Source organism: Lissotriton helveticus, chromosome 5_1 (assembly GCF_964261635.1).
Source record: "Lissotriton helveticus chromosome 5_1, aLisHel1.1, whole genome shotgun sequence".
In the NCBI taxonomy this organism is placed as follows: domain Eukaryota; kingdom Metazoa; phylum Chordata; class Amphibia; order Caudata; family Salamandridae; genus Lissotriton; species Lissotriton helveticus.
Genome location: NC_136065.1, coordinates 353383707 through 353409912, shown reverse-complemented (window position 1 = coordinate 353409912; position 26206 = coordinate 353383707). Strand labels below are relative to the sequence as shown.

The 26206-nt window shown below is 44.0% G+C and overlaps 1 protein-coding gene across 1 annotated transcript in view; it reads left to right on the top strand.

The window, feature by feature from the left end:
* The window catches only part of TTC34 (tetratricopeptide repeat domain 34), a 417629-nt gene that overhangs the window by 351289 nt on the left and 40134 nt on the right, over positions 1 to 26206 (top strand). The window contains exon 5 of the mRNA XM_078642477.1: positions 24066 to 24339. Coding sequence (XP_078498603.1) covers positions 24066 to 24339 — 274 coding nt within the window. The remainder of the gene's footprint in view (positions 1 to 24065; positions 24340 to 26206) is intronic.

Below are 26206 nucleotides of genomic sequence, written 5' to 3'. Positions count from 1 at the left end.
CATCAGTTGGACCTTGCGCCCATAGATGCTGCGGAACATTAGACAATCTTGGATCAAAGTCTCGTAATACATAGTGACCCTTGAAGTCGCGTAGGAACAATCGTATTCCCTCTGGGGAACAGCATATAACTGCACCTAACTCTTTCAGTGTCTTAATGCCTAATAGATTCTCTGGACATGACTTAGTAAGTAACAGATCAGTAGTGCGGGACAATGGACCTACTTCTAGAGTAACTGGCTTTGATATTTCATTTACAATAGGTTTTCCTGAAAATCCAAGGGAAACATTTCGAGAGCCTGAGAGCGGAGCCCCTGGAACTTCGGCGTGACTTATAGTGGTCCTACTTGCCCCTGTATCAATCAGAAACTTTCTATCTTTCCCTAATACTTGACTATGAACATAGGGACCTTCTTGATCTACAGGTATCTCGATGAGAGGCAAGCCTACCTCCCTCTCTAGGCTGTTTCATGAATATGGCTGATACTCTGGATACTCAGACTGTGCATACTGGTACATCTGCTGTGTAACATGCTGTGTTGCAGCGATAGGCTGCGGTGCTGGAACTGTCTGTTGTGCATTCTGTGACTGAGGAGTCTGTGTAACTTGCTCTTGTCTAGGCGGACGTGGTCTTTCTTTAGTCTTACCGGTAGCTATGTTGTGTTTCAGAACTGCACACTCGTTTATAAAATGACCTGGCTGTTTACAATAATTGCAGTTCCCTTTAACGGGAGCTGCAGGGTGACTGGCTTGATTCGGACCCCTCTTCTGACTGTCTTGAGGAACGGATTGTGCAACTAGTACTTTCATTTTCGTGTCTTTCATACGTTTTCTCTCGTGATCTTGCTCTTCTCTGATTCTATTCTGGTGATATTGAAGCATCTGTAACATCTGGGATGGGGTATTAGCTTGCCAGGTACTTTCGACTTTCAAAACTCGATTCTTAACTTGTGGACTTGAATTCTCGACTAGTTTAGTAACAAAAAGATGAGGGTATGACTCGCTACTCGTCTTGAGGCCACTGTTTATAATAAAACATTTTTCAAATCTAGAGTAAAAATCACTAGTGTCTTCGTCTTGTTTCTGTTTACATGCTGAGATTGCATCCCAGTCTTCCTTTTTAGTTGCTAATAGTCTGGGCAAAACTTGTATTAACAGTTCAGGTAATTCTTTACATTTATCTCCAAGACCGGTACCTGGTACTCGTGCCTTATCTTCGGCTTCTAGAACTGCCCAATCGATCTTTTTCTCTCCCACCTCCCATTCTTTTTCTTTGAGTTTCTCATATACCCCTGCGGGCAACAAGACTTTTAACATTTTAATGATATCTGGATACGTGTATTCTCCCATACGGAGCATGTCTTTTAATTCTCGGTGGAACCCTGCTGGATCTTTATCATGACAGGGAATTAACTTTTTCATCTCTAAGAGTTCCATCTTTGTAATCGGAGTGTAAACAAACACTCGTTGCATTTCACCATCTGTTGTCCTAACTGGGTGTACTTCTCGTAACGGATTCTGTCTGTCTATGTAAAAGGGTTTACTTTCTGGAGGTGAGACATGAACAAAATGCGGGTTCAGAAACGTTCTGTATTTGTGGCGCTGTTCTACAATGACACTAATCAAATCGGTACCTAAACCTTTCCATCTATACTGGAGTAACTCATTCAGGACATCATGTAACGGACCTGGATCAGAATGTTGACCCTCATACAATGTAATGAGGTGCTGGATCATATACATACCCACCAGTCGTTGCTCGGCTGGGGGCAATTTCAGGAACATTTGTGCCACTATTTCGTCTGGAAAAGTGGTAGAATCAGTAATCCATCGGACTGCTGATCGGGCTAGTTCTTGTTCATGCATAGTACTTAACTCGCTATAACCGATTCGTGATTTCAGAATATGGTCGGTAGCTTGAAATACTTGTTCTAGAGAACCTTGTTCTGATGCTGGATGGTGAAAAACTGGCTTGTATTCTAGACGTGAATGGCGATCTGGAAATCTAGATTTTCCTACATACGCTATTCTGGCGGGATTCTCGTCCTCTACCTCTTCAGTATCAGAGTTACTTTCTTTCTCGCTTACTTGTGCTGCTTTACGTTGTTCGTGTAACTTTATTATTTCTTTACGAATCTTCTTGTACATACTCTCTATACTACTGATGGTCTTATGCTTACCCTCGGCTATATTATCACTCCACCTTGTCAGGATTTTCATTTCGGCCTGATCTTTAGTCGGGGAATCTTGTTCTCTTATTAGACAATTAATCAGGAACTTTAATAACATGAGCTGGATCTCAGCTTTCCTTTGAGACATGACTTCACTAATACTTTCTGGATCATCCCCTGTACGGATGAAACAATATATTCTGTCTAGATCTTCCTTCATATTCGGTAAAGTGACTAGATACTCGGTCACCTTTCTCACGCGTAATGAATATAAAACCATATTATCCTCGCCTGGGACTGGATCATAGCCACATTCGGTAAGGGCTTTTCTTATTTCTGCAACAGACTGATATCTGGGCGTACGCTGTGACGCTTGTGCATTTAATTCGGCTAACGTTAAACGCTTGTGTGGCGGCGGGGTTCCTGGAGGACCTCCCCCTGCGGCCCCTAAACTAGAGTCGTCTACTGATGCTCTTCGTCCTGGCAGAGTGGGAATTGGAAATGCAGGCTGGACTTGTATGGCGGGCTGGACCGGGGGTACCGTAACAGGTACTCCGGTATCTGGAGGAGCAGGAATTGCCTGATTTACAGGGACTGGCGGAGCAGGAACAGGTTTTACATATTCTGGGACTGTGTCGTCCAAATAGGACGAAATGAAAATATCAGCTGCGGTCGGTTTGTGACGTAGCTTGAGCGGAACTAATGGTGGCAGGAAATTACTGGATGCCTCTGGGGTCGCTTTTGGCAAGCCCTCGGCAAGAAGAGGATACATACCCTTAATAAGAGCATGCCTCTGTCTGTCTGACTGTTCGGTTTTAACTCGTTCACCTATCTCGATTAGTTCCCTTTCCTGGGCTCGTTCCAAGGATTCTCTACTTAGTTCTGACTTTCTGATTTCTTTTTCGGTTCTTTTATGAGATTCTTTGCGCCATAACTCAATGGCATCTTTCTGTGACTGTCTGGCTTTCTTTTTCCATAATGCTTCTTCTACTCTCATGATGCACTCGGCATCCCATGTACCCGATACGGGCCATCTATACTTTTCTTCTAACTGTTTGGTATACTCTACCCATAAATCTAGATATAGTATGGCACTTATGCCATGCTTTTGATACATAAAATGACCTGGACTGTCCCTAGGCGGGACAGGAACTGCTTCTTCTAGCAGACCCTTTCTAGTTTTTAACTGACGTAATCTCGAAAAGAGGGACATTGCAAACTTGAATCTGAACACAATACAATACACGAGGAACAATAACAATTGAGAAAACAATTCAGGCATACCACGACATTGAAAATACATTGAATAACATTATGAAGCAACAGTTCGGACAGAATACTACCTGGAACACTGAGAACAGAAACACATGAATTTCTCGAGAACGGAACAGACTAGAATTACTGGATGCGCTGCTGAAACAGCACGGAACATACCGGTCCCATAAAGGGACGCATCAAGACCCGTATCCACCTAGGTGAACACTTCGTTTCAGATCTGCGTACCCAGACCCATCGGACCAGAGACAATTTAGATTGACCCTGTCTAGATACTACCCCAGCAACGGTACTCACCGGGCAGCAAGAACGGAAGGCCTCGGACTGGACTGGACTGCTTCGACGCCGGACGGACGAACTTCGGACTTCTGTTACGGGTGGGCCTCCGGATACCTCGGACCTTGGACTCTCGGCTTGGGCTCTGGTCGGGACTCGCCGCGTTCCTCCACCGTCTCGTCTGGATGCTGGACCGCCTCCTCCGTCTCCTCCGTGGGCCTGAGGGATACTTAAAGCAGAAATATCTGCCGGTGCGCAGAAGAGTTCCGTCACGACTGCAGAGGGTCAGGGGGTCGGCGTGGCTTCACCGACGCGTGGGGAAAGGGCAAGTCCCTGTTCGGGCGCCATTATGTGGTAAATAAATAAATAATACCTCTATTTTTGAATGGATAAATGAATAATAATCCACATTTGTATAGCGCACAATCACCCGTTAGGGTCTCTAGGCGCTGGGGGCCGTCGGGAAGATTAAGCAAGCTATTGCCCAGAGTCGCATGGTGCTGGGCTAACCTGCCGCCGGAGCCGGGGATCGAACCCTGATCCCCAGATTCCAGCGTCAGTCGCCCTGGCCGCGGCGCCACACCTCTCCCCGAATAACAGATAGCTCAATAAATAAGAGTCAAGATTCGAGGTAGTAGGAGTTTTGCAGGTTTATTACAGCATAAAGGACAGGAACAGGACAACCTGCATAGGAATAAGATGGCAGAGCCTGACAGGGGGGCCCCGACCAGCTGCCGGGCAGGATCTGGGATGAGCGCGCCAACATTTAATAACAATACACGAACATATATACTAAAACAGTTGCATTACAATACATACGATAGGCGGAGCAGTGGGTGTGGTCAATAGCAGTCGCGAAAGATAAGGGTGAAAGTAGGTGTAACAGAGGCGTATACATAGACATGTGATGCAAACGTAACAGAATATGTCATGAATGGGGCGGAAACATGGAGGGGGCTACCTAAAGAGCCGGGACCTCTAACCTAATGGTGCGCGCAAACTGACAATGACGTGTTACTAGGAGAAGCTGGGGGCTACGAACTCTGTGCTAGGAGCAGAGACTGAAGTCTGGAGAGTCAGGGCGACATGTACCTAAACAGTATCTAGTATCTGATGTTTAGAGAACATGTTGATAGAATCCAAAAGTTATCGGGGTAAAGGCGAACAGACTCTAAGACTGGAGCATGCATTATTCTACATGTAGTGCGTGATGAAGAATATTAAATGATCATTAATACAGTATTTCTCCAACATGGAGACGCAAAGGCTAGACTATGATGGTAACTATTGATGCGATTCAGTAGCTTTAGGAATGCAGAGAAGGAGGACTAACTGATAACTGGAATCATAACATACTCTTGGCAGACTCAGAGGCAGAGCCAGGCTGAACCGGGCACTGTGAAGCAGGAAGTAAGTGAAGGGTCGAGGATACAGGTGGGGGCTGTATCGCTCCTCAGCGAGGCTCAGGAGACAGGAGCTGAATCTAGTGTCCGGGCCCTTTTGAGGCCTAGAAACGGGGACTTTACAATGGAATAACGTGCACACTGAGAAACGTGGCAACGTAACTTTAAATAGGCCTGATATTCGTAGTATTCACAAGAACTGGAAACTGGCATACTAGAGATGGACACAACTGTAATTGCGTTTTTAATCGAACATGGGGAATACATATGCATATTAATCATGCACAGATAACATATGATGGAGGACGCGTAGGGACACAGAACATGGCAAAATTTACTTTTCCACAACAGGCCCACCGTAGCAATCCTGATAATACAGTCCCAAACTGTTATGGAGTTCACCTGGTAACAATGATATCAAAAATATGTACATAAAGAAAAAAAAAACTTTTTAGCAGCATCACGAGCTGGAGCCACGCAGGTAAACCCAAAGTCAAATATTATGTAATTTTGCCATTACATCAAAGTATAAAGTGGCACCGCCGCCAGTGTTATGAATCACACTCACATACACTCACTTCATACCGTTACATGGTGCAACAGGTATGAGCCAAGTCCATATGGAATGCTCTCACTCACATACACACTCATCACCCCAATGCCGGTCAATGGATCACACCCTGAAGGCTCCGTGGTCCCAGTCTCCCTCCACCCTCTGGTTCACCCCGATTGTCCTATACCCCTTGTGGAGAAGTGTGGCTCAGGGGTTAGAGGCAGCAGACCCGGAAGCTGAGATCGGTCCTGGACCAGGGTTCAATTCCCCGCCTCGGCGTGGTCTTGGGCTAAAAATTCCACGGACTCGATAATTCTCGCCCCGGTGCCTCCTCAACTCACGGGTTCACACTCTGCGACTCTGGGCAATAGCTTGCTTAATCTCCACAACGGCCCCTCGCGGCGGGATGCCTGACTTTCACCTTGTGGATACCCTGCTATCTCACAGGGGAATACCAGGAAGGGTTCCCTAAGCAAGCGCCGGGAAACCCACTGCGGGTAGCTGTGCGCTATATAAGCTCAACTACATTTACATTTACCCCTGGATGGAAGATCCCATATATTTGGTCGCACATGGCCGAAGTCACTTAGTCTAGGTCCTAGAGAAGCAGGTGGGGATATGTAATAAGTTTTAATTAAAAGGTAGATTTAAACAAGGGCAGTTTAGCAGCCACTCAGGAAGTTCACCCACAGGTCTCAAAACACAATGGAGTCATGCAGTCTCTTGACCCGCTTTCGAACTGTCTTGGAAGCATGCCTTCAACCCAGTCAACCTCTCTCTTTACTACCTGGTGCCAAGATGTCTTTGCGAAGGGCCAGGTGTGGGGAGGGCAGTTGGTTCACCGCAATGAGGGTCAAAAGGGAACAACCAGTGAGTGGGGAGTAACACAGAGTAGCCTCTTGGTTGGAGGAGCCACCATGAGTGGTGCACAATGATAAATAGTTAATCAAAAGGAGACTAGCTTGAAAATAGACAAAGTTAACAAAAATTGATTTAATTTTTAGTTCAAGGACTCAAGTATGTTTTGTCACGGGTTAGTGGCACCTGGTAGGTGTGCTCATGAAGCCCTCACCCACCAACCTAGTTGGTGGCATGCTTCATCATCGGGCCCACCCAGTGACACCTAGCGTGTCCCGGGTGTGCTTCGACGCCTGATTACAGCGGAGCAGGTATGTCGCTGAGTGTGCGGTGAAGAGTGTTATGGAAAGTGGGTTAAAACGGCTTGGCGGGGATCCCAGTGCCCGGAGGCAAATTAGACTTTAATAGCTGGGTCACCGTCAGCGGTTAAAATAAGGCTGTTGGATGCTAGAGGCGAGTTACGACCTCTCACATCCTGGAAAGTGTCAACATGTTTCAGCCAGTGCCTTATGACTATGCTGGCTTTCTTCAGGACGGGTTAAAATACGTGTATGTGATTAAAACTAGTGTGTGTGTATTACAGACTATGTGTATACACGCCCTAAAGTGTTTTTCTATGTGTGAGAGGGGGATTCCCTTCTCAAAACACCTGTACATATAACATATAAATACAAGGACAAAGACATACAAGGAAAAAAGGAGAGTCACTTGACTGTATAGCAGTGTATACATCTGGTTGCCGACTTTATAGCGTTGTGGTGCTGGCTATAAGCGGCGATAGTGTAATGGTATTGGTGATACCATTATTGTGGGGTTCGCACTGGATTTCGAGAGTGAAGTGGCTAAAACACGGTATGTACATAAATAGTGCATTAGTGGTAGAAAAAGAAGAAGAAAACGCAAAAACTCTTTCTTATGCTAGTTTTGGAAATGTGCTACTTCATGGTTGAGAAGTGGCAAGGGTTGACCCTGTGGGGTAAAAATAAGGATTTTGCCACTTAGACTTAGGGGAGACCTGTGGGAGAGAAAAGCGCTTACCAGTGATGAAGATGGTCGAAACGAAGTAGCAAAAATCATTAAAAAACATTGGAGGATAATCAACTCTGGCCAAAGGAAATGGGACACACCAAGATTTGCCTACAAGAGAAACAAGAACCTAAAGGACCAACTGGTGAGCACCCGACCCAGACCACCGCTCAAACAACCTATGAACACTGTTCTGAATGCATGGGGCCTGCCCAAAGTCATCGGACACTACCCCTGCAATGACTGCAGTGTGTGTCACCTGACTACACACACCAAAACTCTGAACCTCGAGCCCAATAAAATCTGGACCCAACTCACCCACACCAATTGCAATTCGCGTAATGTAATATACCTCCTGACCTGCACATGTGGCCTCCGTTACGTGGGGATGACCACACGGAAAATCAAAACCAGAATAACCGAGCATCGAAGTACCATAAGATGCAAGAAAAATGTGAGCAAACTAACTAATCACTTCATCACCCAGTGTCACACACCCAATGACTTGAACTGGACGGTGATTGAGCAAATCCCCGAAAGTACCATTGAGAATGACAAGAAACTCCTGGGCAAAGAGCAGCGATGGATATATCGCCTTTCAACAGCTACCAATGGTCTTAATGATGCCATCCCCATGAACTCCCTGGCATACACGTGACCTTTAGACTGTGCCCCCACCATCCTGACCCTATGTATCCCCTTGAGGATAGAGCGTCACACCGTCCAATACTGTAATTAAAAATCAAACCCGTGTCTATGGCTCTGACTCTGTGCCACCAGAATCCGAACATATCACTGATATGTTCCCAGGCGGCACTTATTAGACACTTGCAAATGCAATAATCACTTCCCAACACATGCGCGTATACACAGCGCGCGCACGCTCCTAGTGCGCGCATGCGCGGAGACAACACTATCTTCCGCGCATGCTCTATGCCAACGCTCTGCACTACGCATGCGCGAATGCGCGTGGATAACACTATTTTCCGCGCATGCGCTATGCCAGCACTCTGTACCACACATGCGCGAAGACTCATCGCTGCTCTTCACGCACCTGAGCGCCCTCGCGAGCGCAATGACTCGGCAGATCGAGTCTCTCTACCCTTTCCCCTACTATGCAGGTGATAACAATCATACAATCAACAACAGTATAAAACCTCCACCACAATGGCCATTACTCACCGGTTCTGCGAAGGAGGCACTACAGGTCCAAAGCAGGCTCTGGCCAGCAATTCTGTGAGTATGATGATCGACCATCTTCATCACTGGTAAGCGCTTTTCTCTCCCACAGGTCTCCCCTAAGTCTAAGTGGCAAAATCCTTATTTTTACCCCACAGGGTCAACCCTTGCCACTTCTCAACCATGAAGTAGCACATTTCCAAAACTAGCGTAAGAAAGAGTTTTTGCGTTTTCTTCTTCTTTTTCTACCACTAATGCACTATTTATGTACATACCGTGTTTTAGCCACTTCACTCTCGAAATCCAGTGCGAACCCCACAATAATGGTATCACCAATACCATTACACTATAGCCGGATATAGCCAGCACCACAACGCTATAAAGTCGGCAACCAGATGTATACACTGCTATACAGTCAAGTGACTCTCCTTTTTTCCTTGTATGTCTTTGTCCTTGTATTTATATGTTATATGTACAGGTGTTTTGAGAAGGGAATCCCCCTCTCACACATAGAAAAACACTTTAGGGCGTGTATACACATAGTCTGTAATACACACCCACTAGTTTTAATCACATACACGTATTTTAACCCGTCCTGAAGAAAGCCAGCATAGTCATAAGGCACTGGCTGAAACATGTTGACACTTTCCAGGATGTGAGAGGTCGTAACTCGCCTCTAGCATCCAACAGCCTTATTTTAACCGCTGACGGTGACCCAGCTATTAAAGTCTAATTTGCCTCCGGGCACTGGGATCCCCGCCAAGCCGTTTTAACCCACTTTCCATAACACTCTTCACCGCACACTCAGCGACATACCTGCTCCGCTGTAATCAGGCGTCGAAGCACACCCGGGACACGCTAGGTGTCACTGGGTGGGCCCGATGATGAAGCATGCCACCAACTAGGTTGGTGGGTGAGGGCTTCATGAGCACACCTACCAGGTGCCACTAACCCGTGACAAAACATACTTGAGTCCTTGAACTAAAAATTAAATCAATTTTTGTTAACTTTGTCTATTTTCAAGCTAGTCTCCTTTTGATTAACTACATATAAACCCGGGGATATGGACTAGCTTTCTGGTCCTCTCTCTCTCTCTTGATACACGAGCACAATGATAAATGTCATGCCCAGGAAATCTGGGCACAGCAGCTGGTGCATCTTAATACGCATCACACCAGATACTCCTGGTCTCCAAAATGAAGAGTTGCATATACCAAACCTCCCTGGAGAATTTTCAACTCTTCATTGTGTGTGACCGGAATTGCCTGGTTCAACCCATCTCAAAGTGCACCAGCCATTGTGCCTCATTTCCCGGGAGGTATGGAATTTGCAACTCTTCATTTTTGGAGACCAGAAGTGTCTGGTGTGACACTTATTGACACGCACCAGCTGCGTGTTGATACGTGTCACACCAGCAAGGTGATACGGGTTGCACCGGGCGCAGTGCAGCGACACATGCAGTTGCAAGTCCAAGAGAGGCACACGAGGTAGAATGAGGCACTCCTTAGGGTACACCCCCAACTCTGAGGGTCGCACCCTGTGGATCAGACACTACGTGCAATGAGCAGGTCGCACCAGAGAGATGTGGCACGTTCAACGAAATGGGCCATACCGGCTCCTGCAATCGGTGAATCCGCTCACCACCAACTAGACACTTATGAGTGTCAGGGTCTCTGTGGTACAGGCATCTCATGCCTTAGATGTGGGCATAATTTCTGGGGCTCCGCACTAGACAATCCGGCCTCCAGACACTAGTCTTAATTCCTAGCTCCCACCACGATACCCGATGGGATTCCATAGCCAATGTGGGCACTTGAAAGGGCACTACTCTCAAGATGTCAAAGGCAGATTGCGTAGGTCCCTTGTGGGAGATCTTTGATGTCCCTGAGATCTCTGAGAGAACAGGAGGCCCTTCAACGAGACCTTGGAGAACACTTTAGCAGGTCTTCAGCCCATGCCAGCCACTCTACAGAAAGGGCATGCGGTCCCCTTCGCTGGCTGTTATCCTCCATGTGCAAAACTGAATCCTCTGGCAATGTGCAACATGCAGTCCAGGTTCTCCGGTCCCACGTCCCCACAAGCGTATCTCACCCTTTACCCGAAGAATGGCACCTGTAGTTATACTGTCATGTGTCTTTGAAGTTAGGGGCAGTTTAAGAGGCTTCCCTTTGAACCACAGATGTCCCCACTAAATTGTAGGCCTGTCTTCCTTGGGGCTGTGGAATGCAGGTCTTAATCATCCAACCCTCAAATGGCAGAGGTCTCATCAATCTAGTGGTATGTCGCTGGGGAATGCACAGATGTGCTCCGCTGGCCCCTGGCACCATGTCACACTCAACTCTTACAGCATAGAAATGTCCTTAATAAGTGGCATTTCTAGGTGAGTTATGCCAAAACCTTCTTTACCACTGGAAAGGGTTTGGCATGGCAAATCCATTGATAGGAAATATCATGAGACTGCTCTACTACAATCCACAATTTAAGCATGAAGTAATGTCAACTACGTCCCATTGTTAACCTATGGGAAGATCAGCCCTCATAGGTAGTGAAGACACACACAGGTATCCCTCATCACCTGGGCACACGTGCACTAGGGCGCACACAGACCTGTGTTGGCAGGTTGGACACTTAGTCCCCAGCATCTGGGATGCAAGTGCACCCGCCTAAGTCTGCAATGGCGGATTGGACATGGGTTTAACTAAATGGGTGTCAGTGCACATGCACCAGCCTTGAGAAGGCAGGCGGCACATGCAATCAAAGCCATCATCTGTGTGGGTGAGCACCCACGGTGGCAATGACAGGCCAGGCGCATGGGCACTCCCAGGCCTTAGCACCTTAGGTGCGAGTGCAGGCACACCACCCTGCCGGGCCCTGCTGGTTATGGGATGCCCCCAAGCACTTCCACACTGCCTTGACAGTGAGGAAGTGCTCAGAGCCCTAAGGCCACACAAGAGAATCTGCAACATCCCAGAAGTAGCCCATGGAAAGAGCCGAACTCCAAGGCATTGGAAGCCCCATGTGGTTTTTTTTTCACTACCTGGGCAACAAACATCCTTGTATACCCGCCTGGCTTTCAGCCGCCACCCCGCGCTCTCCAGGGCTTTCCTATGGGGGTGCTCCCATGCCGTGAGACGACCCACTCAGGGTCAGCAGAGACGTAAGTGATGCCAATTTAGGCAGAGGCACAATTACAGGCCTGATACATAGTTGAACAGCTATCCGGTTGCTGTAACACTCAATGATACATTCCACTATTTAGCCTGTACCATACACACCCTGGGTATGTGGTGTACCTGTTTACTGGGTGAACGGAGGTATTGCACCAAAACCCATCTTGTACGCACTCCCTTTCCAATGTGGGTGAGGCGGGAATGGCACCCTCCCTCAGTGCGCACCTTCCCTCTGCAGTACAGGGGGAAGGTACCCAGATTCCTAAGGTCATGAGAGGAGTGTCAGAAAAGACTAGGAGAAAAAATCAAACATTTTGGGGTATATTCCTCTAAGAAGGGCCATGTCCAACAGAATCCTTTTTAGAAGATGGTTGGTGAAACAGATACCAACCTCATTTATGAACTGGGCTGCCAGGGACACAGTACTGTCCAAAATAACTCCTAATTTCTGCACCACTGTTGTAGGATGGGGGTGGAGGCTGCCCAAAATATCAGGTCATAAGTTTGCATCCAGTTCTGCTACCAATGAAGTGATATGGGACAACTGAAACACTGAAAAGTCATTGATCCAACCTTAGTAACAGCATATTCTGAGTTTTAACTGATGCAGGGACAAAAATGTTACCTGGCATAATTTAGCACTGGGCAACCCTTAACATACATCATTTGATTTGGCTCTTAGTATTACCAAAAGTCATAATTTGAATCATTTTCTTTATTCTCTTTATTTTCCAACTCCACCAATTGCAGTCTAATGCCCTCTCTTTTTTGCATTTCATAGCTGTACTCGACAAAAGTTTAACCTTCTACCTTTACAATGTTCTAGAAAAAATGGCCTAAAGATCTTAATATCAAAATAATGAGATCAAGTGAATCTTCATGTCACCAGAAATTATAAAGGTGTTTCCAAATAGCTTCTAATATAGCAACAATAAAAATGTGAAACAGTGAAACAATGAAACAGCGAGCCAAAGCAACTATCGCATCTCCCTCCTTATCACCAGTTAATTTGGATATAGACCTAGGAAAGAGGTGTTGCGTGCACATCTACTGCACCTGCTGTTTCAAGGGGTGCGACCTCAAATGTCCAGAAAAGTTCAGCCAATGTATGTCAAGTGCACTGCACAATCAGTATTCACAAATATTAGTTCAACTCCATCTTATGTCGTCCAAAGCAATCTTTATTTATCTGGTTAACCCCCTATTTGAAATTGATTGTAACTGCAATTGTTTTGGGATCGCATTGGCATACACAAAACAATCATACATCCCCCTGCAAATCGCTATTTGGATGGGATGCCCTTGGCATGTCCCTTCCTAATAGCGACTCGCAAACCCTATTTTGGTTACCGACTCACAAAATAGGGTTTGTACAATGCCACAACCCTTTTTAGCGGTCGCAAACGGCCTGATTTTTTGTTTGGTGACCGCTAAAAACTGTTGTATCTCTGGTCCCTAATTCACAATGGTAAACTTACACTTTGGTATTCAAAAACTACAAGTGTAATTTTATTAATGGTAATTTGACTTCTGTGGAAACTCTGTATTTGGGGTGTAGAACTCAGCACATAAAATGATAGGTGAGGCCTGTTTATGTGCGGAGCCTCCGCATTAATGACATTTCTTTTTTATAAAATTAAACTCATAATTTGTGAATACCCAAAAAATAGTAAAGTTACACAACATTGTATGTTTACCTTTGTGAATCAGATAATATATTTTGAATAATTGATGCATGTCAAGTTTTCCATGCACACAATTTCAAGCAAATTATCTTATCTTCTTCTAAATTTTCATTGTCATTTCAATCAATGTATAGAACTCTTTAAAAGAGTTGTTTATCTTTATATTTTATTCACATGCTTACCATTGTAATTCATAACATACCTGGAAGTCTTTTAAATAAAAAAATATTGTCTATGCTTAAAACATCATTGAACTAGAGTTCATTTAAACACCACATGTGGAATCCTATAACACTACTCTGCTATGAAATTTGGTGGTGATCCCTTCCCCTTCCCACAATAGAAGATGGGAACCTGTAGCCCTTTGCCGAAGTATATTGCAGACCATTTCAAGATAAGCATTTGAAAAAGAAAGTGTTTATTAATGCCATCAAACTAATAAGTGTTCACAAAATCTCAAGCCAAACTACCTCTTGTTCTGACCCTCTCCACTGCTTGCATTGGATTTACTGTTGCATAATTGTTTGCCATTGGGTGTGAGGCCACAGCACGGATGACTGACCAGTTGTAGTGTAGAAAAGGCCACTTCAATGAAGTAGATGCACATGAGAAACATTTTATTAACTTAGGCAAATTGCCTTAAAAAACTATTGACCTCACTATATATCAATCTTCACCTAGTGCTTGGCCAACCCCCCACCTCTAATTCTCCCCTACAATTGTCCCATCCTGACTGCCTGTCTCTGAACCTATACACTACATCCTGAATTAACTTAACTTCCTAAACTGTACACCTTTCAACCTTCTACAAGTCTCAAATTACTCCCACCCGCCCCTTCAAATTGCTTCACCCACCCTAACAACAATAAAACCAATTCAAACCATGAAAACATCATGACAAACCACCACCACAGCACTTGCTAATCAGTGACAATACCCCAATACATCAACCCCTCCTTGCACACCTGGTTTATGAAAAACATCCTATCTCTGATAAAAAACCATCCAACCCTCTGAAAAAAGAAAGTGCACTGGGCGAGCAAGACAAAATATTTCTGCTCTGACTAGCTGCTACCAGCCACCAGCCACTTTAGGACTCCTAAATGCCTTCTGTGAATACCGAAAGTCTTAAAGTTAGGATTTCTCAGTTTAGGAGTAGTAAAGTTAGGACTCCTAACTTTAGAACTCCTAAATGCCTTCTGTGAATAACAAAAGTCTTAAAGTTAGGATTTTTGTCAGTTTAGGAGTAGTAAAGTTAGGACTCCTAACTTTAATTAGGACTCCTAAACTGAGAAAAATCCTAACTTTAAGACTTTCGGTATTCACAGAAGTCATTTAGGAGTCCTAAAGTTAGGACTCCTAACTTCTGTGACTACTGAAATGAGTAAGTGCCTTCTGTGAATACCAAAATGAGTAGGTGCCTTCTGTGAATACCAAAATGGTAGTAAGTTTAGGATTTTGTCTTAAGTTATTTCTGTGAATCTGGCCCCCTGATTTTATCTTGTTAAGTTCCCTCAAAGATGCTTCTAAACTTAGGGGGCGAAAGGCTGACCACATGCTAGTTGGTGGAAGATCTGGTGGTCCCGAGAGTGGAAAGGAGGAGTAAATATCCTAGATATTTGTCTGAAAGAACAAAACCCAATTGTGTCCCATGCCATCTACAACTTGCCTGCTTCTCTACCCAGTTCACAAAGGAATGCCTCACTAGCCAGTCACTTCCTCCCACACAACCGCTAAAACAGACCCTACAACAAAACAGCAAGAAAATAATTAATATTACCTCCCACCATCTTCCTCCTCCTGCCACACATATATCAGGTAGCAGCCCTATTACCACCTACCAAGCCTCTTAATCCTGTACCTGGACCAACCCCACCAATTAGCCTCTGTTGCCATGCCTATTCTAAAGGAATGAGTCCCATAATCAAGCTTCATGTAGCTCCAGGTGTGTTAATGCCCCACACAACTTTGACAACAATTGAAAAGCTGTTACCCTTGACCCTTCCTGATGCTGAAACACCTTACAACATCCTCTTCCACCTAGCTATTGAAACCTATAGCACCAGTACACAGGGCAAAAATGGTGCACTGCAATCTCTGCCTCGTAGCCCTTTGGTCTTTTGGGGAATTTCCGAAGCTAAACCAAGTGCTTCTAGCCTACGGCTCGATGTCCTCCACTCCAGATCTGCACTACCTCTGTTCCCCAACAACTCAGATACCCAAAATGCCCCAAAGAACATCCAGCTCATCAACACGGAGAACAAAACTGCCTCACTAATGCTGTGGTAATGCGCTGATCACTTTGCACAGCATGAACCAAAGAAGTGACTTCCTTCTCCTCCACCCATTACCTGTCACTTTTGACCCCCCCCCCCAGCAATCATTTACCCACTTCATACGCTGTTAAGGTATAGCCACAAAGAAACTTACCAACAAAGGCAATGCCCATCACCTTACCCGCTACTGTAACTCTTAACAGACCTCTGTCTACCATGATAAACTGTGCTACATTTTCTGTTCTCCGCCATGCCTGCTCCTTCCCTCCTCTCCATTGCACCTCTGACTCCATAAATTTTGTCCAGGCCTGTGCATATGCCCTTTTTTGTAGACTGACCATTCACCATCCACAGCCTTCTCTTTCTCTGCCCCACCTTTGGTCACTTGTCTTCTGTCACTTGCTCCCTTTTCTGCTTCAGCTCCTCCATCCCCACCATTCTGTCTGCCACATCAGTCCCCTTCCTCAATCTTATTCCCGACCTTGACTGCGTGGCCTCACTCCTCGCTTCCACCCCCTAGAAACCATTACACCACTTACTTTGGCATGCTTACCTGGACACAAGGTCAGCGTCTGTTCATTCTATGTCTCTTCTTTTTATTTCACTCTATAGCCCCATTATCCTCCTCTACCCTTCCCTTTCGTCCTACTCATTTCCCTTACCTCGCATTCTTGCGTCTTTTCAATATTTCTTATTTGTTTGATAACACCCTTGCTTCCTTCAATTTGCCTTCTGGTTCCCTTGTTTAATTTCTTCTGTCCTCTTCTACTTCCTTCCATGTCATTTGTTCCTATATTTTCATTCTCACTCGTCATTCTCTAGCATTTTGATCGCTCCTTGTCTTCAATCATACTCAGTTCATTACATATATTATTCCTTTCTCCATCTCTTCCTTTCTTCCTTTCCTTCGCTCAAATTGTTTTTATCTTAACCTATGTTACTTGATCTTGTTCATCCAGCAATCAATATTTTATTTATTTTTTCTAGCTCCCTCCCTTTTTATTTCCCTTCCTCCGTGCAACTCCATCTTTCCCTCCACTATCCCCCTGTTTTCTTCACATTCATCATTTCTTGTTTTTCTACCCCCTGACATATCTGCTCCAGTCCAGGTTTCTTTCTTTGCATTCTGAGGCTTATAGTGCATGCTGATTTTATAATGTGATGAATAAGACTACAAGACCCGGATTTAAAAGAAAAGACTATATGAACCATGTCACGCATTGATAAGAACAATGTGAGGCATGCTTCTCCCGTCCCCCTCTCTCTCTCTCTCTCTCTCTCTCTCTCTCTCTCTCTCTCTCGCTCTCTGTCTAATTATGCCCTGCCTCGATCTTCCTTCTGCCACTCATTTTTTCCCTAGTATGAATTTTTTCTCACTTCCATGCACAGTTCTCTTTTGTTTTACATTTTTCTTATCCTCTGTACCGCCACAATTCTCCTTTCCCAACCTTGGTTTTTTCAAATCCCCTGCCATCATCCTAGATTCCTAACTTAGGGGTCGATTAGAACGGCGGACGGACTTTGTCTATCCGCCATCCTGTTGTGGCAAAGGACTGTCTGCCATAATGGCGGAGGTCCCGCGTGTCGTATTAGGATGCACCCGCCACAGTGGCGGGTGCATACCGCATTTTTAACATTGCAGCGTCAGCACCGCCCGCCGCAATGCTAAAAATGCATGTTGTGCGTTTCAAAGCACAACATGAGGGGGCACCGCGCGGTGCCTGCCATGTTGTACTTGGAAACGCAGGGGGCTACCATAGGTACCCCCCATGTGCACCCCCCAATCCTCCCCCCCTTCACCCTGGGGGCCCGCAATGGGCCCCCAAAGCAAAGACTGTATGCCAGGCATTCCCCAAAGCCCATCCTAATATGGCTGGCGGTGTCTGATAGACACCGCCACCATATTAGACCTTTTCTGCCACGGTCGCAAGGCGACCGCGGAGGAAAGGCGGCAGACGGTCTTCCCGTCCGCCACGGACCCCCCAGCCATCCTAATGTGGCGGGGGGTCATTTCACTGAGGATGGTGGACGGCAATCCGTCCGCCATCATAATTGGCCCCTAAATACCTTCTTCAAGTTCTTCCTTTCTTCCTTCCCTCCTTTGATGTTTTGTGTTTTCCTCCAGTTGTATCATGATCCCTTGCTGCACAGAAGCAGAAAGAAGCTGTGCTTTTCCTTTTTGCATCATGGGTGCATATATTAATTCAAAATATCGCCAAGTTAGTATATGTTTTGCTGACAACAAGGCTCGGAAAGTAAACACAGGGCAGTTAATACCTCTTTGTGTGTCCGAGCTCTGTTGTCAGCAAAACATGCACTAACTCGGAGATATGTTAAGTTAATGTATGCGCTCATACATAGCCCCAGAAGTCTTTCCTCTTCTTCCACTGTATCCACCGCGGTTATACCCTTTCAGCATGCTTTTGTTTCATTCTTCACTCAAACATTCTGCCTGCTCACATCCTTACTTGTTCTCCTAGTTATTTGCATTGCACATGCAGAAGGCAGTGCCTTCATTTTCTGTCTTCTCTCCCCTTTTTTTGATGATGGGTTTTATCAATGTTGCATTCCCTTTAAGATTAGGGTTGGCAATGCAGACGTGGTGAAAGCACAGCTGCTGCTTTCTGTTTCATTTATTTCCTGTTTATGATTGATTAGATGTCCTTCTCAATATGGAGATTAATGTGCTCACCTTTGAGGTTTTCCTTGAAGAGCGTTCTGAAGAAAAAAGTAAACATGGAAACTCAACAGCTACAAATAATGCTGAAAAGTCATCAATAAAGCAATTTGGGACAGATTTATGGGTAAACAGGCACCGAAAGGACACCACATTGGAATGAATTAAGTTAATGTATGAGCAACCCCTTAGGTAGCTGGAAGGTTTCATGCCATGACCAACCTGTGAAATGATCGTAGTATATTCTGTGCAATCGACACATATGCACGCATTAATGGGGCCTATTCACCAAGGCATTGTAGAGAATGTAAAGTACTTCTGCTGTAGTACTGTTTAAGTATTCTTGCAGGCCTATGTGAATCAGCCCTAAAACACCCCACTCCTATTAATAAAAGTGCAACAATGACACAGCTCTTTCTGTTTGTACTCGCTGTGGACAAATATTCCCTGAATTTTCATATTTTTGTATCCCCAGTTAGAGGTTTTGGGACACGTGTACAAGGGACCGTAAAAGCCAACTACAAGAGTACTATTTTATACACCCTAAAGTGCCTTTGTCAATAGCCCCTACGTTCTTTTCCAATTCAGCCTTCCCGAGAATGTCATTGCCAAGGCAACTTACTATGAGTGTGAAGCTTGTCCTCCTATGGCAGTCCAAACATTGAGTATCATTGAAAAACATAAGATAGTTTGAAAATCTTTTATCAAGCCCACCCAGAGACAGTACAGTTTTGTGCGCTCACTTTAAATGGTTAAGATACTTGAATGCTTCTTTCTGCAAGTGTTATTTGATAACATTACTCAGAAGGTCAGTGCTCCAGAGATGTGCGCTGCCTGCAGGTATTGGATTTGAATTGCAGTATAAAGCAGGTTTGATAAATCGTTCATCCAATAAAGTTTGAGCTGTGCATTATAGAAGTGGCGAATATGCTGAACGTCGGGCTAATAAATCTCACATCATAAGGTAGGCTGGCTAAATGAGCCTATTGTGTGGTAGGGCATGTATCCTGCAGGCAATCAAGATTTTGCAACAAGTGCTACAACTGAGAACTTCATTTGAGCAGCAATAAACAAAAACGTGCTTGACCTTTCAACCCCATTTTTAGGTCTTGCCTATGCAGCGCATGCGCTGTCACTTAGAGACATGCTGTATCTAGGATATGGCCTTCAAAAATGCCCATTTTTTTCATTGGTTCCTTTTGCTATCCTTTAGAAATGCTGGCTTTTCATTGGTGTATACACTTAGTAGTACCTCCTTTTGAAATGTTGTACCCTCCCACGAGGACTGTTACATGTGTTCTTACTCTTCAGGTTATTTATACTTTGAGAGCACTATATTTTTCTGGCCTGCCTCTTTGCTCGGTAAGTGTTCTGTTTCCTTGTGCAATGAAACTTCAGTTGTTTCTGTTGCTTGCTGTCCCTTAATCTCCCCATGCCTTCCCTCTCCCCTCCCACAACAATGATTGGAGTCCCCCATCACCCCTCCAAGGCCACAGCTTGTTTTACTCTTTTCTTTGTTTTGTTAATTTATACATGATTTGCAGTGCATGCCCTTATTTAATCTCCCTTTGCCGTCTTCCCCCACCCACCTCGAACAACACTGCTTGCCCGCCCCCACCTCCAAGGTCACAACATTGATTTCATATCGTTATTTTAAATTGGTAGCTTTCATTTATATAGGGCAGGTATCCAGGAGCTTGGGGGAAATGAAAGGATCAGCCCATAATCACAGGATGTTGAGCCAACACCAGACTCAAACATGGATCCCAGCTCCCCAGTCAGCAGCTCTCACTGCTGCGCCATATCCTTTCTCAAACCATGTTGCAGGGTGCAGTACCTTGTGGCCAAAAGAGGTCGCAAGGGACACCTAGTAACAGCCTGTGGTACTGCACCCTTCCTCTGCTTCGTGCACAGTAGAACAGTAAATGTTGCTGTACCGACAATAATGTCCTTCATAGCTAAATACCTATAAGGTCCCAAAGGCAAGACCAATGGCATTGCAAATGCTTGTTTCCAGATGCTACCAAGCCCCATATGCAGAGCAAAGGTTTTTTCCCCTGTAGCACTTATTGAGGTTTAGTCATTCCACAACAGAGAACACTGCCCACTTTTTCATATAAGTGTGATGCTCCGCTGTTGGCATTCAACAGATTAGCTAGAATGAGACACAATCCATCACGCTCCCTCCCATACCCCCTTCAGGAAGATGGGTAGGAGACTAGTTATTCCGATGTTTATAGACTACTATTACAGAAAAATCTCAAACAATAAAATGGACAGCCATTTTGGATCAGACCTTGTTCGCATTTCCGCATGTTCTAACAACTCAATTATGAAGCTTCCTTTAGGTAGCAAGGGTTATAGTGCAAGCACTCCAAGGGTTCTAAGGTTGGCCAGTGCAAAATGTGATCAATCAATACGGAATTGTTGTTGGCCACTAACCACTCGATTTCATATGGTCTCTATAACTGGGTCCTCTGGTGTAAGGAATAACCCCCAACCCTTTTGAGGTGCCTCAGAATCTCTTGCTAGTAGGTGCTCAATGTCAGACACTTCCATTAAATTTGCACATCATCACTTACCATGCCATAATGTCTCCAATAGTACTTACCTGCACCCAGAAACATCTTACTCAACCTACTCTGGGTTCTGTATATGTGTGTCTCCGTTTGTACACTCCGAGCTATCTTTGGTATGTCTTAACGTAGTGATTACCATTGACCATGCATATCTCTCTTTTTAGTGCTTTTTCACATGTGTTCATGCAGGGCCACTGTTTGGAGGGGTTCATGCTAGCTAGCATTGTGTTTATGTTGGCTGTAAGATCTCTTGTCAGCTCATATGTAGTGAACAATTTCTCAAAAGCTGTCAATTCCTTGACGACTACCTCCATTAGGATGGGGAACGGGTTCCTGTGTGTTAAGGGCAGGTACTAGAAGCTTTTAGACTCTCCCACCAAGAAAACCTTTTTCCACTTGTCAAACGTTTTGAACATTCCCTGATAGAAAAGGTCTCTCACTATTTGACAGTCTCTAACCTTCCTTTTATTAATCCTTCTAACATGGCCTGCTTGAAGTCAGGATTATCATGCATGGTTGTGAAATGAGATGGGAATGTTCTTGATCTAGGAGAAGCGAGACATTACTTGTATTAATTTCTCCAGGTGCACTAGTGTTCGCAGGATATTGCCTGAGAACAGGTCGATTTTGTGTACCATGCCTTTGAAGTGTATCCTGTTGATCCCCACAGACAGAACTTTTTTCTTGATGTCTAAAGCGAGTATGACCATCTGCATCATGCGCTTATATGATTTCTCTATCAGGTGCAGGGCAGGCCAAATGTAATCAAAGATCTGTCTAGCTTTTATGAAACCTGATTGGTGGGGTTCTACCCAGAAACACTTCAGTTTCTCCAGCCTATTACTCAAGACTTTTGTGAAGATCTTAAGATCTAAATTAAGATATTTGCCACAAGTGGTAAATACCTCCTATTCCATGTCTTCAGAAGGAAAAGTAGGTATAAATTGTGGAGTTTGTTTTTAACACACTGAGTTCTGTATGTTCTGCCTTTTTCTAGGCCTTTTTCTCTAATTAACACCTTTCCTGAAAGTTCAAAAGCTTCTGATGTTTTCTAAAGGGATTCAGTTTGACATGGTCATCAAAAATATATCCCTTACGTAGAATGCCAAGTAATTTCAAAGTCTCCTTGACTTCAGCACAGATGCAACTGCATTAGCATTTATTACCAGCACCGGGTTCTCTACTATGTAATTCGGCCAAGAATGGTTCCAATATGACTCCTTCATAATGCCCATTTTGCTAGCATGCTGGGAAGAGAGCTGTGAGAGGGCGATTGGGGCAAGATTACATATTAGTAGTTTCTGGTGTCACTTGAGAAAATCTAAATGTAATAAAAATGGTGATACATTTTCGAGGAACAACCACAATTATGAGTAGCCTGTTAATCTTGCAGAATCAAGAAATACCTGGCAGTTTTGGAATATCACACAGGTCCCAAGCTAGTGCTGATATTAGACATGTTATGTTTTAAGCATGTCTATATCTTATGCTTCTCAACTTTATCAGTTTTCTATGCTTCTCTTTACAACAAAATCTGGTACTATAATATTAACAAGCAGTTACCCTGTAGGTTAAATGCTTCTTTATGACAAGTCAGCTGTCATCTTCAGTGACATTTTGAAGATGCACAGTGGAATATGAGGAACCATCTTAATGACTAGTGTCATTCCAATGTTCTTCTTGCTCCATTCCTGTAGTCGTTATTGTACTATCGCTAGTGGATTTCTCCATGGTAATACAGAAATATATCCTGGCAGGGTGTTTTAACTAAATAGCTTGTGGTGATACTGTAAGGTTAGGTGACAATTTTGGTACCACCTTTATCAGTATTTCTTTAAGCTGAAATATTATGGCAATATTCTCCCCAGGAAGTTCATTAGAACTCTTTGCCATCCTATCATTCTGTCTTGTAGGGTATATGTTGGTAGCTGCCTTATGTCGACCCAAATTGGTTATATCATTAAGACTGTTGTTTAGAAGTGTCTGCTTGCTCTTTTCTCTAAGACCCTCTAGACATGTGACCTTCAGACACAGTACTCTAATCGGGGTTGCACTTAAAACTTACAGATTCAGAGATTGCTTATATCAGTCAACAGGCTCCAGGTTTGAATTAATTTGCTTAAAATTCCAACACCTCCATACCAGTCTACGTATGTTTTAACAAAATATTCTGATCCCTACCCACCAAAAACTTAATTGTGGTAGGAAATGGCAGAAGTAACAATATTCTAGTAAACATGTCGAGATTTGAGTTTGTATGTTGCCTGGTCTGATTAAAGCATTAAGGGACTGGAAAACATATTGAAAACCTAGGATCACCCATCGTTCCATTTGTTTTTTTACTAAAAAGTGGCCATAACTCAATGGTGAACCCAACACTTGCTGTTTAATTAATTCCAATCCACACCCACTTTTTTTATTTTTTTCTCCCTGGTACAAGCAGACATGTCAACCCTCCACACAATTGCACATGAGCACACCCAGGTCCTTCATTGTTTCCTACAATATAGAATCCATACTGGCATAAAGTGATATAAGGTGGCAAAACCTGGTAACCTCAGCACAGAGTCAGTTCTAACAGTCTTGCTATTTTAGCCATGCTTCCGTTTTGCTATTATAAGTAAGCTATTAGGCAGACATAATAGGGATGTAGTCCTTTAGCTACTGCTAAATTTGCAAAACAAGAATTCCCTCATTTTAGTTTGTAAGTTTTTGAAGATGTATATTTTGTTTAGAGTTTGTTATATTTTAATTTAAGTGTTTTTAAACGCGTGTGCACATGAATTAAACATTCTGTTAGTGACATCAAATACCAATACTTTATTAAAGACATATTATAGATTATGACTTTCCTTTATCATAGTCGCTGCACTGTACATTTGTTATAGATTCAAAAAAATAGGCGGTAGAAATGAATAGCAGATATTTTTTGCATTTAGGAAGCAATACAAGACCTGGTGTTAGCCTTCAAACTGGATCCAGCATCAGTGATTCAGGAAATCCACCCCTTGAAACAGGAAGCTTTGGCAGTGATGATCCAGTGGTTGTTTGAGCACTGCAGGGCAGTGCTGTCTGAACTACTGGCCACCAACAAGGATCCTATGAAGGAAGAGACCTACAAAGACCTCATTGTGATTGGGGAATCTCTGATTAAAATCGATACCAAGAAGTTAAATGGGCACATCCTATACACAGACCTTCTAATTGCAAATGGTAAGTGACTTTATTTAGACCATATTTTAACTGAAAGTTGTTTCCAGTAATTCATTTGAGTTAGTGGTTGATGGAAGAAAAAAAAGACGGTAAAACCATCAACAAGGGACACAGCAGGAACCTGCAAGAGTGAGATTAAGGGGAAGAGGTGTCTGGTACTGAATTAATAAGGCTTGAGGCTGATTCAAGATTATGTACCCTTGGTAATCCGCACACTAACATTTAATAGCACCGGCCATGGGCTTCTGAGCAGGGATTGGGCACCTACACTTATTCTGTTACAAATTAAGCTCTGCTTATTTCAGTGCACCCAATTTAAAACCGAGAACTGGTAATTATTTGTTGTCTTCAGTCCAAAAAGCATTTTGTGGTTGCAAACCCTTGATTCACAAAATACCAGTATTTTTACTATGTATTGAATCCCTTTTGCGACATAGAAAACTATTTCCAAAGTGAAAAGCGGTTTTATAACTCCTTCCAAATTGAAATTAGGAGGGATGGAAGGGATGGAAGGGATGGTTTCTCCTATGGGCACTAAGAAATGTATCAGTGATTTGTGACCACAGTTTTAGTTGCAAACCTTTGAAAGGTTGCCAACTCCTCAAAGGTTCATTGCAAGCAACCATCTCCGAGTCCATAACCAATCACAGGGAGTTGCAAATAGCAACCTGCTTAATTAAGATTGATTTAGAAAATCATTCTACAACCACCAATGATTTAGAATTTTGTGATGTGGCCTGTTAAAACACAGGTCGCTTTGCATAATTACAGGGCAGTCACAAAATGTTGGTGCTCAATTTTCACCCACTATTTGCAACCTGCCTCACAGTATATCTGGCCCTTCCATTTCTGATGGTCATTAATGCTAACAAAAGAAGATTATGGGCCTGATTTAGAGTTTGGTAGACAGGTTACCCCAACCACCGAAACATAAATTCCATAATTTCCTATGGGACTTATATTTCAGCGGATGGGATATCCGTCACCGTTGCGATGGGGTTTCTTGTCTGCTGAAATGTAAATCAGGCCCTAAATTTGAATTTAGGGCCTGAAAATACAAGGCATGACAGTCCATGAATTCTAAGTGTTTGGAATTCCATACAGCATTTGACTGCATTCTTGTATGCCTTTCTTTGGAGTCTAAACAAAGAAAAAGACGTTCCCTTCTGCAGGGGGCATTGCCTTGCAGTTTGGAATGGACTGTTCCCCTGAAGAATAGGGTTAGTAGTGATCTGCAGAAGTCAGATCTCTGTCCAGAGTGGCATGGTGAACAACGATGGACTAGAATACGGCCCTGAGATATCGCCAGTGGCTGAGATTAATTCAAGCATTCATCCTGCACCTTGCTGTTGTACTTGCACTCTGTGACTCGTTTGTTCAGATGTGAGACAGTGCTCACCGTGACATAGGCCTGAAGATGTACCTATTGATGAGGATCAAATTCTTCGAAGCTGGTTTGGATTTGCATGTATGCCATTCTGGAGGAAGCCCTCATCTGGAAGATCAGGATGGTCTGTTCCCATGAGGAGCACTGATTTGACTAGAATGGGTATACAAGTGATAAGGAATGGCAAGGATTTATTCAAGCATTCTGTCCATCATCTTGTTGTTGCATGTTTCTTGGGAGCTAAGCATACCGTTCTCACCCAATTGCAAAAAATTGCAGTTGGAAGATAATTGTTTTAACAGAAAATATATGTAAGGGCTTGTTCAAGAGGCCTAACCACCTATTGCCTAAGCACCTATTTTCCAAAATAAGGCTAGGCGTAGCCCCTTCCAGGATCTCAAAAGGTTCTGAGTGGTTTGTAAGTACACATGAACATTGCGGTATAGTTTCATTTATTTAGTGGTCTGAGGGAACCTAGTT